The sequence below is a fragment of the Melanostigma gelatinosum genome, assembly GCF_949748355.1.
Source record: "Melanostigma gelatinosum genome assembly, chromosome: 4".
In the NCBI taxonomy this organism is placed as follows: Eukaryota; Metazoa; Chordata; class Actinopteri; order Perciformes; family Zoarcidae; genus Melanostigma; species Melanostigma gelatinosum.
This window is the reverse complement of record NC_136637.1, coordinates 30,055,447-30,071,897: the sequence shown is the minus strand read 5'-3', so window position 1 is coordinate 30,071,897 and position 16,451 is coordinate 30,055,447. Positions and strand designations below refer to the sequence as shown.

General features: G+C 41.5%; 1 protein-coding gene across 5 annotated transcripts; it reads left to right on the top strand.

The window, feature by feature from the left end:
* The first annotated feature begins 5,245 nt into the window (after window positions 1-5,245).
* On the top strand, window positions 5,246-16,183 carry LOC306777025 (sex comb on midleg-like protein 2). 5 transcript variants are annotated; one of them, XM_079267968.1, is made up of 15 exons: window positions 5,246-5,328; window positions 6,442-6,587; window positions 6,860-6,934; window positions 8,277-8,347; window positions 9,857-10,091; window positions 10,859-10,947; window positions 11,035-11,278; window positions 11,542-11,822; window positions 11,905-11,998; window positions 12,080-12,283; window positions 12,410-12,562; window positions 12,657-12,785; window positions 13,425-13,631; window positions 13,712-13,860; window positions 14,138-16,183. In XM_079267968.1, the coding sequence occupies exons 2-15, from the start codon at window positions 6,566-6,568 to the stop codon at window positions 14,375-14,377; spliced, it is 2,193 nt and encodes a 730-aa protein (XP_079124094.1). In that variant the 5' UTR covers window positions 5,246-5,328; window positions 6,442-6,565; the 3' UTR covers window positions 14,378-16,183. The 5 variants fall into 5 exon arrangements, with proteins under 5 accessions (XP_079124094.1, XP_079124093.1, XP_079124092.1 ...); XM_079267967.1 differs by having other exon boundaries at window positions 13,422-13,631; window positions 13,715-13,860; XM_079267966.1 differs by having other exon boundaries at window positions 13,422-13,631.
* The last annotated feature ends 268 nt before the right edge of the window (window positions 16,184-16,451 follow it).

Sequence of the window (16,451 nt, the reverse complement as noted above, 5' to 3'; positions counted from 1 at the left end):
AGACAGCAAGCTAACTAGCCAACAACTAACACCAATGGCCATTTTATTTTACATGAGTCAAATGATCACGGAAACGGTTAAATGTCCGTTTTACTCCTAATATACTTCTATGGCTAACCCCGTAGCCCATAGAAATAAAATAGGATTAGCATGGACAATCCCATTCAAACCAACGTAGCAGGATGGTCAGAGCAACGGCCATCTTTATGTGTACCGTTGCCATTGATCGTTGTAGCAGGTTAACTTCCGTATAAACTCACTGAGATGAGGTTTTCTAGTCACGACTAAAACGAGCAGTGGAGTAGTAACGTTAGTAGTAACGTTATGAAGCGCGGGGAGCTTTACATGAGTAAAACTTTACTGAATGCTTCATCCACACAAAAGAAAATTGCTATCAATGGATGAGTGACAACTTTGTTCGGCTAATTTTCTGAAACCAGTGTAGCATTAAAGCATGGTGGAATTAACAAGCTAGCTAGCTAGCTAGCTAGCTAACTAGTGCACAGTGGGCTAGTTAGCTTGCTTGCTTTAATGCTATACTGATTCCAGAAAATTAGCCGTACAGTGGCCCTTGGTCTGACGGTTCCTCTGCCACCGACGTGTGCTGTCGCCATTACAATTAACAACAATCGCCACTTGTACTCGTCTAACGACCAGAGAAAACAATGCAATCTCCATTCTACTCATGCTCTATTTCTATGGCTAAACCTTTAGCACAATTCCATTGTTTTCACTCAAATAGAAATTAGGCCCTCGTCTGTCAAAGTTCATTCCACCGAGCAGATCACACAGGTTTTTGTTTTTCAGATATTTAAAGTCTCATGTCTAACTCGAGATAACCCTGATGATTGTCAGATTTCAGTAATCTCCTTCCAGAGCCCCGGAAGATATGATTATAAAACAGACTACTATCACTGCTGAGTAAACTGACATTCATGAGTACAAACAGTAACGCGCCCCCTTTAATTTGAATTAAGTACATATTAAAGATAGATAGATTAAATATATATAATTCACTACAAATGATGAAAACAACGGGAAAAGATACCAAGTTCCTCCCTGTTATTCCTACCTTTTTGTATTTTTTTGGAGGGTGAATCAGCACCAAACAATCTGTTAATGTGATCAAAGCATCTTCTCCGGTATCCACTCGCTCTTCACTCTTATTGAATCAGACAAGACTCTCGACGCCACTTTCTCCATTTCATCTTCTCCTTGCTGGAGAAGCTGGAGGACTTGCTCACACACACCTCCCGGTCTGCCTGCCTACGGTGCTGTGGGCACAGAAAAGCTGCTCATCAGCATGCACAAACCAAAATAAACTCTCGTCTCCGCCGTGTGGTCTATTACTCCCTTATGTCAGTCAGCCGAACGCCATCAACACCAGTGAACTGACAGCAAACTGTAGGTGAACTTGAGGCGGATGATGATGCAAGACAATGGCTGCAGAGGAGGGGGAAAGAAAGCCTTTTTGGTCGTTAACGTGTTTCCTCCTTCTCCTCATTTCACAACCTACACACAGCGGCATGCAGCCTGTTTTTTCCAGAGCAGATTTTAGCCAAATACTCTCCAGGCCCCAGACCCTAGAAGGCTAATATGAGCAGGAATGCACTGGGCACTGCTGTGTGGATCATATATTTTGTCTCTATCAACAGAATGACTCATGCGTGGTAATGGACTGAGTCTGAGGAATTCAAAAATGCAGGACTTTGAAAGCCACCGCTTGTGATCAATAGCAGTATTATCTTTACCTGAACTGGGTTTTATGATCAGTAAAATTATAGTGGTAAGGTTTTTTTATTTTTTTTGCAGAAACAAGGCTTATGTCACTGCTATTTGAGGCACTTTGACAACACGTTTTGCTGAGCAACAAAAAAATAAAAAAAAGAGCCAGAAAACATTGACATGAAAGGTAAAATGTTACATTGTGATTTAAAATAATAAGTCCTGTTTATGTAAATGTCCGTCATACATTATTGCTTATTGATATAAATCTCTCACATCCTCAACAGCAACAGCAAACACACAAATGTGGCTTTAAAATGATTGTGTTTTAACATGGACTCTGGCTGTACTGTAACGTTGCGTTTAAGCAGGTGTGTGTGTGTGTGTGTGTGTGTGTGTGTGTGTGTGTGTGTGTGTGTGTGTGTGTGTGTTTTAACTACGACTTCCCCAACAGAATGAATGCAGCTCCAACATGTTTCAATGCAGAGCAGCAGCAATAAAAAAAAATCCAACAAGTCAGACATATATGGCGACACTCAGCACAACTTGCTAGGAATGTCCTGACTTTGTTATTCCAGCATGGACTCTGGTTAGATCCGTTATAATGAAACGTCAGCTGCCTGATTCACAAAACATATTAAAACGCAAATTCGGTTAAAAACAAACCTCCAAGCCGCATGTCTCGAGAGCCTGAACTGAAGATATCAACATAGGTTCTTATCTATCTGGCGATATGGAATATGAACTACTCACTCGGTCACTGTTTGGGGAGAAAATGATGGAACCGGGCCCGTTTATATCCACCCACCAACGGAGGTATTTCCATTGCAGCAGGCAGCGCCAGTAACCGGATCGTGCGGTTGACGAGCTGCAAGCGAGCAGATCACCAGCAACAGATTGAGTGGCGTGACGACGGCCAATGAAAACGGGTTAAACACTTGCTTTTGCGAACGCCCGCTTCGTTTGGACCAATCAGAGAGCAGAACGGCAGCAACAAGGGGGGGGGGGGGAGAAAACTGTGTTGCGGTCTGAGGGTGTTTGTATGAGGTGGGATATTATTGTTCTAATTTCCCAATTACATAATCCACAAGATCACACCGCTTCAGCACGAGAACATACTTGTCGACGGACTGCACTGCACATAAAGGACAATGTAGATTCAGAGACAAATTTTAAATCTGCCTTGCTCAAGGGTAGCATGTCGCTATTCACCCCTCACTGAACCACCAGCTGCATGTGGTGATGCAGCTGCGTGTATACAGTGCAGCCTGTATGACGCTGCATCGTGTTGTCTCCACTGGGCGCTGCAGGGCACTTCATCACCTTCTCCCCATTTTAAAGGAACCATTATTACACTGCGTCCCGTTTTCTCCACTGGAAGGACACCTAGAGGGACCTTGATCACGTTATCGGGTCATGCACCCTCTCAGATGAAGTCGTTTATAATTATGAACTGTTACAAAAGCTTTTCTGTTTCTTCTTTCACTCATCGTTTTGCCGTTGTCTTTATTCAGATGTCTGTCATTTGAAACGTGTGAAGGGCTGTGATGATACATTTGTTTTTGGTTATATCTGTTCCTCATCATCATGAGTAGAATTCTGAGTGCACTGAAGGATCTCTGCAGCTTGTTCCGGTGAACGCTGTGCAGACTCACTCGGGAGGAGGAGAGGTGGTCAGAGGTAGACTCACCTTTTAAAATCTCTCTCTCTCTCTCTCTCTCTCTCTCTCTCTCTCTCTCTCTCTCTCTCTCTCTCTCTCTCTCTCTCTCTCTCTCTCTCTCTCTCTCTCTCTCTCTCTCTCTCTCTCTCTCTCTCTCTCTCTCTCTCTCTCTCTCTCTCTCTCTCTCATTAATGTTCTCTTGATTGATTACATCTAAAGGCACGTGTTTTGTTTAATGTAACACCACTTTTCGTCAATAAAAATATGAATAACAGAATAATTCAAATTGTATTGGAGAGTTAAAAATGCATGATTATCCGGAATAATTGTAATTGTGAGAAAGTGCTTTAAAATTCGCAGAATGTCAAAGAGCCAATGTGTTCCTATTAAAGCTGCACTATGATAACAACAGGTCAAATAGCAGTGAAAAGTGCAGAATGCAGGACAATGAGTTACATTTATATTATTATATTTATAATATTGAAAATGTCTTATATTTTATGACATAATCAGATGGATCAGAATCTGAACATCTCTGCCAGATAAATGTTGACGCCACTGTCAAACTATTTGGATGAATGTGAGTGAAACCATCCAGCAAAATACAATCATTTCAAAATAAAACCCGGATATGAAGTTTTCCTTCTTTGGTCACGTTTGTTGAACGTAGCTGCAGTGTATAATAGTACTACTTTGGCACTTTCCACTTGTGCTGAAGGCTGCTTGAATATTTGGACTGACGACGTTTGTTCCGGTTCGAATAATCTCGACTGTGGAGGAAATTCGTAGGCGGGGGAAAGCACACGAGTCTTAAACTGATATGAGAGAGTTGTTCTGAGTCATGTTCTGCTATTTGACGAATGTGATGACGTAACTTCGAGGGAGTTGTTGTCAACGTTTTTGTTAGAAAGGTCAAAAAACTTTCATAGAGATGGAATGTTTTAATTTAGAGTTTTTCTGGTTTTAATTTATTCCATGCATATAAACATCAGTTTTGAGATTTAATATCCACATCATCTCTTTTGTATTATTCTACTTTATGATTTAAAGATGGTATTGTATGATCTCGTCTTTATTGAATGAAAACAGCTGTTCTGTTCAATTCACTTTGTTAACTTGTTAAATTTTATTTTTCCTTCACATTCATTTAAGAATAGCAGCCTTTTGTCTTTGTTAGATCAAGACAGCGTCAGTGGTTGTTTTGTAATTCAGTAAATATATATGTTATTTGTAAACAATGTTATTATTTTTCCTTTGTAAATATAAATAACAAATTCCCAATTTTCTTTCCTCTTAACATGTTTATTGTATGCACCAAACAAAGACAAAATCGTGGTAATAACACTTCTTCTGATTCTGATGGGGGATAAAAATAAACCCAGGAAAAAGAAAAAAGTACTAAAATAGATATACAAACGAAAACAAAAAATTAAAGATAAAAAAATAAAATATAAACATTGTGGTCATACTCTAAATTGTATTCTGGTATTTTTTAATTTTTTAAAGAAACTATAAGATTGTTTTCTTATGTTAACGTTTCTCTATTTCTAAGGAATTTAGTTATCAGCTTGTTTTTTTATCAGTTTTTAGCCCCTGCATCAGAAAGGTCTTTCAAAGCGTAAAGAAACTTAAGATGGATCACTCCCTTTACTCTCCGGAATCCTAAACTACAGACCGAGTAGAACAGACGCTGATTGGCTAAAAACGAGCAAACCGTTGCCCGATTGGCTGTACGTGTGAGTATCGTGAGATTTGATTGGTCTACAGCTTTTGCACACAGCGTTACCTTCTCGCTGTCTGTGCTTGTCGTACAGATACACTCATCTTTGACATAAATGCGCGTAAGCATATAACTACATTCGTGGAGAGAAAAAAAATGGCAGCTGACGATTAAGAGAAGAAGTGTGTGTATCGAAGAAGAAAAAAGAAGAAAGACGTCGCTTGTAAGTTTTCTTTTCTTCAGCCTTAACGATGAAGAGTTCCGGGAGACTGTTAGTTGAAGCTCCGTGCAATTCTGCCTGAGAATAGGGAATAAAACTAGCTATTAGAGGGTTAACGCTAAGGTTAGCCAAACCTAGTTATTAGCCAGCACCGGGAGCTAGTTGTCAACATTGGGCCCAGGCTATTACCTGGAACCTTGTTGCGTTGCTGTTACACATACAAGATAATAACATTTTTTTTGTTTGTGTTTTTCTTGTACAGTAAGTAAAGTAGCGTTATTATACCTATGTTGGCTTTCAGCTAACGTTAGCTAAGTTACCATTTGAAGGCTGAAGAGGTGATATAACATATATTTATAGATATATAATATGTTATATCACCTCTTCAGCCTTCAAATAAAGACTTTTAAAGACTATTTGACAAATAGTCTTTAAAAGTCACGTGACAAAACAACAAAACAACAACACACTGGCTAACTGACGCAACGTTAGTTCATTAAGGTTAATCAAATAAATAATAATATATATATTATATAATTATTATATATAATAACATAATTTATACATTGTTAGGTAGCCTAAACTATAATAATAATATTATCATTTATTAGTTGACTTATATTTTCTGTTAGTAATCTAAATCTGCAAGTAACTAAAGTTGTCAAATAAATGTAGTGGAGTAAAAAGGACAACACTTGAGGATAAAGTAAAGCGTGAAATAGAAATACTCGAGTACATGAGTAAAAGTACTTTGTTACATTCCTCCTCTCTTTTTGCTTCCAATTGATGATAATTGAGCAATTAATTGATAATATTTACGATAACTGCTTCAAATGTAGCTCAGTATTTTGATTCCCAACGTTATAACACATGTACATTGACTACTTTAAAAGGTGACCAGCTAGTGTGCACGTTTCACCACAAACATCTGTATTCACATACAAACAGTGTTGATTTCTATTTTCTACACAATTCAGTATAAAAAGTATTTAATACTGTGAGCCTCACGACATTGTAACTTTAACTCTGCCTGATATGAATGAACCAATGAATCTCTTTGGACTCGTTTGTGCTGCAATTTAAATAATTTCACCTTTTGATATTTAATTTTTTTAGAAAACAACCAGAATCGGCAGAATCGGACAGATGGTCGTCATCTTTGAAGCTTCGCCATTGGTCGTCTAAGAAGCGTCGCCATTGGTCGCCATCCCAGAAGCGTCACCATTGGTCTTCAGTTACCATGGGAAAAACGCCACTAAAAGGCAAGGAGACCACATTATACTGTGCCTGTTTTCAAACTTTTTTTTCTCGTTAAAGTTAGCAAATTATATAAAATAAATAATTTTCACATATGAAAAATGTTCAAAATAAAAAATAGGGGCTTGATCTGCCAGAAATGACGAGATGATTGGAAATAAGGAGCTCAATAAATCCATTAAGGCTGTATTTGACTTTTATTGTGAAGATTTGTTCAAACAACTTTTGCATTTTCATACATGTATAATATTTATATATTTTTGAAAATCATTTTTAGATCACAAAGACGGCAAAAAAGAGAAACCAGGAAGAATGGTTCCACTAACGGGTTCGAGTCCTGCAACAGCTAAAGGTGACACTTCTTCTTCTTGTTATTATGTGATATTTAGTGATGTGTTTGACTTGATGTGTGAACTACTTTAGAATACTTTAGTTAAACTCAAGAGGAGCTGTGTTGAGTGTTATCATCAGTAGTCACCTCACGCTGTTACATTAATGCAACGTGTTTACTCTACATACCATTAGCATTAGCATTAGCACAGCTACAGACTTTGTCACAGATTGTCGTCTATGAGAGAATCTATTCTCTCGGTACTTCACCTCAAATTCATGTTGCAGTTAGCAGGTGACATTGTGCTCAAATATTTACTGGATTTTATGTAATTTATAAGCAAAATATTAACTTTTTTGTTTTTTATCCATATTGGCATGATGTGAAATTAGGCTTTCTTAGAAATACATTTAGCTTTCCATTATTTATGAGAATTTATCTCCATACTTAAGTCATGAAACAATCTTATTGTGTAGAGTATTTTAGTGTATTGTGATATACACTATAGTGTGTGTGTATATATATGTATATTATAACATGTATATTAGTGGTGCAACGGATCACAAACCTCACGGTTCGGATTGTTTTTCGAATCAGCAAAGAAAAGGGGAGGAGCCAAATATAACTTTGCTTTACATTCATTCATTAAAATAATTTCAAGAACACTGAAAGCAAATAGCTTTGGGTTGTAGTCTTACATGAAAACCACAACATTTAAGATATGTATTCTCAGAAAGATGAGGATACATTGAGTGGGGGAAGGGTCGTGTGACTCTCAGAGGGGGCGTGTCTACAGCAGCGGACTTTAAATCTCCTCCGTGATGAAGTGAGCGGTCTCAGTCTGTTCCTTCTCACAGAGCAACGACCGTCACACTGAAGTGGTGCTGAGGGGATTTCGTAGCGTGGCTCAAACACTTCAACCAGGTTTTAAAATCCTTTGTTTTCCACAAAGGAGAATGGTCTCATGTCTGCAGCAATAAAGACGCCAATAGATGCTGTAATAGCTTCAGCCCGGTCCGATTCTGCCACAAACGCTTTCTTAAATGCTGCGATGATACCTTGTTGTTGTTGTTGTTGTGGTGCCTTGGCCCCCGATGGTGGCTCTTCACATGTGTGGACATGCCGATGTTTTGTCGTTGTCGTGTCTTTCTCTTTAAAACGCCTACATACCGTAACGGTTTCGTCCACCGCCCTCATCGTCATTAGAGGTTACGGGGAAGACAAAATGCTCCAAAACTTGAGACTTAAGTTCCTCCGCTCGCCATGACTTCACCGTTAAATGCTTCTACCACGCTCCGTTCACGTGAACACACGACTGCTTTATATCTGTTCACTGACACTCTGCACTGATATTTTCCTTTAGATGCTTTCAGCTGGGAGGAATATCTAAAAGAGACGTCTTCTCTCCCGGCTCCACCCGGCTGCTTCCGTCAGGTTTGTCTTCCTGGATTTCTGAACTTAAATGTCTATTTCAAGTAATTGAGTAAGAATTAGCAGAACTGTAGTCTTGGATGAAATAGTGCACATCTGTTTTAACATTCACTGTCCAAACTGAATCTGGTTCAGGTAACCAATCAGAAAAGCTTTAAGGTCACTGCAAGTAAATTAGAAAACACTGAAATCTTTATCGCCAACATTTTTACCAAATGTCCACAAGTGTTACCAATACTGGGGGAGAGAATGGAGGCTCCACATATATATATATATATATATATACACATACATATATATATATATATATATATATATATATACATATATATATATATATATATATATATATATACATATATATATATATATATATATATATATACATATATATATATATATATATATATATATATATATATATGTGGAGCCTCCATTCTCTCCCCCAGTATTGGTAACACTTGTGGACATTTGGTCCAAAAACCGGTTCAGTAGACAGGAAGTAGCCCAGACAGGAACCACGAGGAACTGGTCACAGACAAAGAGGGCAACAAAGACAACATACAACAATCAGAGACAGGTGACAGCAAGTCACCATATATATATATATATGTGTGTATATATATATATATATATATGTGTGTATATATACACACATATATATATATATACATACATATATATATATATATATACATATATATATATATATATATATACATATATATATATATATATATATATATATATATATATATATATACATATATATATATATATATATATATACATATATATATATATATATATATATATATATATATATATATATATATATATATATATATATATATATATATATATATATATATATATATATATATATATATATATATATATGTGTGTATATATATATATATATATATATATATATATATATATATATATATATATGTGTGTATATATATATATATATATATATATATATATATATATATATATATATATATATATATATATATATATATATATATAGATATATATATATCTATATATACACACATACATATATATATATATATATATATATATATCTATATATATATATATATATATATATATACGTATGTGTATATATATATATATATATATATATATACACACATACGTATGTGTATATATATATATATATATATATATATACACACATGTGTATATATATATATATATATATATATATATACACACATGTGTATATATATATATACACACATATATATATATATATATATATATATATATATACACACATACATATATATATATATATACACTTTCTATAACTGGGGCACCAGTGCTTCTGTGCGTTGCTCCCGGTTTTATGCATCACTCCAAAGTTCTCTATTCATGACTGTGGATGCAGCGCTGCCCTCCCGACCTCGTCCCGGATTAAATAATGATTTGTCGTGCAGTGTGTTCGATTGGCGCTCACAGTATGCGTGACATCCGCAGGCCAGAGTCCCGCCCTCCAACGACTTTAAGGTGGGAATGAAGCTCGAGGCCCACGACCCGCGCAACTCCACCTCCGTCTGCATCGCCACGGTGATGGGTCTGACAGGGGTCCGCCTGCGTCTCCGTCTGGACGGGAGCGACAACAGCAACGACTTCTGGAGACTCGTGGACTCCTCGGACATCCAGCCCATCGGCAACTGTGAGAAGAACGGGGACATGCTGCAGCCACCGCTGGGTAAGAAGGCTTCATGTGTCCGTCCCTGCTAGATATGAATGAATGAATGAAGAGAAGACCTGGTAGACTGATACAAACTGACTTCTATGCGGTAGAACATTTTGCTTTGCGTCTTCAGTGGAAGAAGAAGAATTATGATGATAATTATTAGTTGGATTGTTGTACCACAGCTTGAATAATTAGAATCGGAACATAATTAAGTTGCACACATGTAAACAAAACTATTGTATCGTCGTGCCCCGTATACTGACGCCACCTAGAATCATTGCTGGGGAGCGTTCTGCGGGCTTTGTTTGGTTCATTGGCATCATGTGAAACCACAAAGAACAGAACTCAAAGGCACGACTTCAGAGAAGGGAGCTGGATCCAAAAACCGGTTCAGTAGACAGGAAGTAGCCCAGACAGGAACCACGAGGAACTGGTCACAGACAAAGAGGGCAACAAAGACAACATACAACAATCAGAGACAGGTGACAGCAAGTCTGACCCGACGGACAGAAACCAATCAGGGCGAGGCACACAAGAGACAGGAAGTGAAGCAGTCTGCAACTAGAGAGGCGGCGAGTTTCAAAATAAAACAGGAAATATGAATAAATAAAATGGAAACAAGGAACAACAGGAGTCAGGAGCAGGAAAGACGGCCGTGTCTCTGTACAAGAGTTTCCAGACAAGAAGTCAACCTTTTGATTGCAAAGCGAATCGTTAAATAATATCCTGAATAAGTTAATCTCACTTGTGGTTTTAATGTTGTTACAATATCCCCCCAGGCTTCCGGATGAACGCCTCCTCGTGGCCCATGTTCCTGCTGAGAACCTTAAACGGAGCTGAGATGGCTCCAGTGATCGCCTTTAAAAAGGTTCGTGCTGCTTCATGAACGAACACAAACACAGTACAGCGTTTAAAAGTCGTAACGAGGACTCTGCACTGGGTGTTCCCCCCCTAGGAGCCTCCGGGGCCCCCCCAGAACAACTTTAAGTCGGGCATGAAGCTGGAGGCCGTGGACAAGAAGAACCCGTACCTCATCTGTCCGGCCACCATCGGAGAAGTGAAGGGCGACGAGGTCTTCGTCATGTTCGACGGCTGGCGAGGCGCCTTCGACTACTGGTGCAAGTACGAGTCCCGGGACGTCTTCCCCGTGGGCTGGTGCTCGCTCACCAAGCACGGCCTCCAGCCGCCCGGCAACAGCAGTGAGTCACATTCTCTCATGGCCGATCGCTGATGATCCATGGCAACAGATACAGATGTTTGATCAGCTGCTCTACAAGGATCCACGAAATCATTTCAACGCTCTGAAGTCATTAAACCATCAAAACTACGAAGTGTTATGTTTCACGTTGTTGTCGTGGTCCATCGTGTTTTCTTTCTTCATAACAACACAGTTCAGAGTTGTAGTTTCTCATGAGCTTCTGGTCTTGTTAACTTTGACTCTTTATTCCTGCTGCTCCTCCAGTCACTCTGCCAAAGAGCGTGCCGATCCTCCCGGCGTCGCCCTCCAAGCCCAGCAGGCGCTCCATCCAGTCCCCCTACCGCCTCCCCAACCCTCTGCCCGCTCTGCCCGTCAGGAAGGGGGTCCGAGGCCGCCGGCCCAAGAGCGAGACCATCGCTCTGCTCAAAGCCGCGGTGGAAGCGGCGGCGGCGGCAGCGGTCGCCAGGCAAAACGGAGCCGCGCCCGAAAGCACGCAGCTGGTTCCCCGACCCCACAAGAAGAGAGGGCCGAAGCCTGGCAGCAAGGTGAGGCGCACAAACACAAACCCCGACGTCAGCACTTTCTCTTCTACTGCCACGGTGCAAATGCATCTGTTTTTCTTTCCAGAGGAAGTCCAAGATTCTCCAAAGCCCCGGACATCTGCCGAGCATCCAGGTTCCTCAGGAAAGCCCCGGCAGCCTCAACTCCGTGGTCTCAACAGGTGATCCGCCGTTTCTCTCTCTTTCTTTAAAAGCATCAGCGTATCTCACCAGCTCAGCGTGTCCTCTGCGTGTTGTTCCAGTGTGCGTGTACGTGAACAAACAAGGGAACTGCGGCCCCCACCTGGACCGGAAGCAGATGCAGCGTCTCCCGGACCACTTCGGTCCGGGTCCGGTGAACGCTGTGCTCCAGCTGGTGGTCCAGTCCTCCATAGACTGTGCGTACCAGCCCAAGGTCCTGCTCAGCGCCCTGCAGACTCACTCGGGAGGAGGAGAGGTGGTCAGAGGTAGACTCACCTTTTAATCTCTCTCTCTCTCTCTCTCTCTCTCTCTCTCTCTCTCTCTCTAGTTAATTCATGTTATTGTCTTTTTGTAACTCAAACATCACGTATCATGTGCTCCTTCCTCCGCAGTGAGAACCGACGGGGGCGTCCGTGTGGTCAAACTGCCGTCGGCCTCCAGCGCCTCCTTCGTGCTGCGCTTCCTGGAGACGATGTGTCGTCACCTGCAGTGCGACAACCTGTTCAGCAGCCAGCCGTTCAGCCACTACGACAGGACCAAGTCAGGTGACGCCCTGCATTCACCAGTTCTCACTAAAACTGAAAAGCAGGAGGTGAGAGGTCACTTTAAAACCTCCCGTTCCTCCTTCCTGTGTTTCAGTGAAGGAAGAGGCGCTGGACGCTCCGGCTCTGGCTCGGGGGAGTAAACGGAGTCTCTCCGGAGTCTCGCCGCCGTACGCAGCTCCTTTGTCGCCGAAACATTTACGCACCGAAGCTCATCCTTCAGAAGGTACCGCTCACTATTGCTGGGGTGACCAGATGAGACGTGCAGAGTTCTTCTGTCAATACGGCAACATTTGAGATTTGAAAAACGTGTGAACGCTGTCGGGAAAACATCTTATTTATTGTTATTGGCAGTTGGTAAACGAGCTTAGAGGCGCGTTAGAGGCGCTGCACTCTGATTCATGTGTTCACTACCACATTGTTCACGAGTGCTGCTCAAGCACCTCCGGTTCTAGCAGGAGAAGCCAGAGCTTCGTGTGTTAAAGCTGCATTCTCTCTAGTGTCCACCAGGGGGCGACTCCTCTGGTTGTATAGAAGTCTATAGAAAATGACTCTACTTCTCTCTTGATTTATTCCCTCAGTAAACATTGTAAACATGAGTTTATGTCTCAATCTCTAGTTTCAAGTCTTCTTCAATACAGCATGATGTTCATTTAGTACATTATGGTCCATTTAGAGTCACACAGACCATAAAGCAGGGGATGCTTTAGGGCGGGGCTACACGCTGATTGACAGGTCGACACCAGAGACGTACGGCGTCTCTACGTCACTCCTCAGTCCAGATATGGTCACTTCCTGTTCACTGGTTGTGAAAGGTTTTTGTTGCTGAACTTGAATGTTGGATGTGCGGTTGTCTCTCCAGCAGAGACTCTGCCTCATGAAGAGAACGGCCTCTTAAAGGAGCAGCGCTACATGGACTCGGCCTCCAACTCCATGACCCCTCGGCCCCTGACGGTGCGCAGCTCCTCGGAGTACCACCCTCACGCCCGGTATCGCCAGGGCGCAGCCGTGCGGCGCCTGTCCTCCAACCCGGCGGAGCTGAGCTCCAAGCAGCAGCTCAGACGAGTAGAAGGTACGGTGAGACCGGACGTACGTAGACGTGTGCGATTGTAAACGCCCCGGTGCTCAGTGTGTACGTTGTGCTTCCGGTAGCAGCCAGCTCCACCACCGGCCCCGAGGCTCTGGGCTCGGAGCCGCCCGGTAGAAACCCGTCGTCCTGGTCCATCGAGGAGGTGATGCAGTTTGTGAAAGACGCCGACCCCACGGCGTTAGCGCCGCACGCCGAGCTGTTCAGGAAACACGTGAGTTCACTTTTACATTCTCAGACCGATGAGAGTTCACACTGCACGACTTCAGCTGTGACGCTCCGCTCGCCGACTCAAAGGGACAGAAGCCCGGATCAGAGGCTGATCTCTCTGTGGACCGTGGACCAGACGTAGTTTTGATTAGTCTGAAAGAAGATGAGTTTGCAGCGCTCACTGCTGACCACAAGCTGTTTACTGTACATGTATATTAAACCATGAATCCATGAATCCATGTTGTTAAAGATCATTCTGTCTCGTCCTCTTGTTGAAACAGGAGATCGATGGAAAAGCTCTGATGCTGCTGCGGAGCGACATGATCATGAAGTACATGGGTCTGAAGCTCGGTCCGGCTCTCAAGCTGTGTCACCACATAGAGCGGCTGAAGCAAGGGAGACCTGAAGGAGCCGCGTCTGGACCGGGACTCGTGGGGGGGGGGGGGCATGTGGATGGTCTGAACTCGTATCAGGACTTCATCCAGACCTCCAGACCCCCCCAGCGTGGACCAGGTGTTTGACACACCACCTCACCCCCCTCATCAGTTTTGACTTTTAAGGAATCCCAAAGGACCACGCGGAGGGGACCCCCCCCCCCCAAAGATGGAGACTGGTTCTTCTTATAATAATGGTTTTTATTCCTGTTGAATGAAGGACGGGTCGGTTTTTACTGAGGAAACGAAATAACTCCTCAGAAGTTCTTCCCTTCGAGAGGAGACTCTTTCCTCCTGCAGAACGCTGGTCGACGCGTTCTGATCGACTCATTGATCGCCGCGGTTACACTCGTCTTCTCATTTCCTATTAACTCTTCACAATAAAAGTCCCCGTTATCTCTGCTGTATTAGTGGACTTGTTTAAAAAAGCTCCACTAATATAGTGACGAGCACATTTTACTATTAACTGCACAATAGGGCTGCGACTAAACATTATCTTCATTGCCAACTGATCGGTCAATCATTTTCTCGATTAATCGATTAGTTTTATGACAATAAAATGTCAGAAAATGGTGAAAAATTGTTTTACCGGGAGAGTAGCCGCTAACAAAGCTACGCTAACTCAATGATCAACACATTTCCCTCTTCTTCTCTTCTTCTCTTGTTATTTAAAGGTTTCATGTTGAGGGAAATCTTCCGCACTAACTTAACTCAGACAGCAGCTCTCCAGGTTTTCTTCCTCTCTTCTCTTCTTCCTCTCTTCTCTTCTCTTCTCCTCGTGAGAGGAAGATGACGGAGAGACTAACGCGTCCGTATGAAAAGACGAATGTAACCGCGGCCGGAGACGGACGTCTTCTTCTGCTTCAATGTCGTCACGGTTTATTAAATCCGACAGTTCTGATCGAACCTCACGTTTTCCACGAGTTTCCTGCCGTCATCATCATCACCATCATCATCATCATCACCATCACGCCCTCCTGACTCGAGTCGACGATGCTTCATGGATCTTTTTTAACATTTGAACATTTCCTCATGAATCTCGTGGGCTCTTCTGAAGCGTTACAATCACTGTTGGATGAAGACAGATGTGTACAGTTTTTATGGGTTTAACCATGAATATCAGCGACAGAATGTACATTTTGTAGAAACCTAATATTTTTAAGGAGATCATCTACACGAGTTAGAAATGGCAGATTTACATATTTTTAATCTCTTTTAGTTCGGCTGCTCAGTAACGTTTAGACGCTGCCTTTCTTCACGGACGACGTTTCTCAGGTCTGCGCGGTCTTTGTTCGGACGAGCTTTTGTAGCAAACTCTTTATAATGAAAACACTCGGCAGAATGTTCCCGTTCCTCCTGGATTCAAACAAACACTTTTTGTGCCAAATGACATTGAACACGGAGCGCTGAGAGCGGTGCGTTCTTCTCTTTCTTTATTCTTCAAACTACTTGAAACCAGTGTCACGAGTCCATTTCTGTCACAGCAGATAAACAATGTGTGTTCACGACGTTGTGTATTTGCTTTGCTTTTTATAAACCTACCAAAAACTACAGGATGTGTTTTTACTGACCGACAGGAAATGATTTAAGACCAAGTTACAAAAACATGGAAGTGATGGAAATGAGAGATTTGGGGACTCGTTTTCTATCTTTGAGTCAAATATTCAATGCATATTTATATTAAATGTAACATAACAAAAACAAGAGAACTGATATTTAACACCATAACTGCAGGAAGTTTGTTTAGAACGAGCCATTCGGAGATATTTTCAGCAATTATTTCTTCTTTTTTTCTGAATTTTTGAAACAACTCTCTGTCTTTATTGTGTTTATTTATTTTAAATGTATTTCAAATAACAATCTGAACTTTAATAAGTAACTATTTCATGTAGTTTTTCCACCGAGAAATGAATGAAATGCTGAGAGGCCAACTATATGTTTAAAAAATAAAAATAAAGATTGAAGAAGACCTCGAGACCGCTGGGAAGCTCTGAGGGCCCTCGGGGGGGTCGGGACCCTCAGGTTGGGAACCAGTGATGGACAAAGATCAAAGCTTTCCTTCATTAAACTAAAATGTTACGTCTCAAGTGGAAGAAGAAAATACGTTGTTTTCTTGCTTCCGTTTGTTTCCGACATGAAATAAAAGAAAACGATTCTGTAA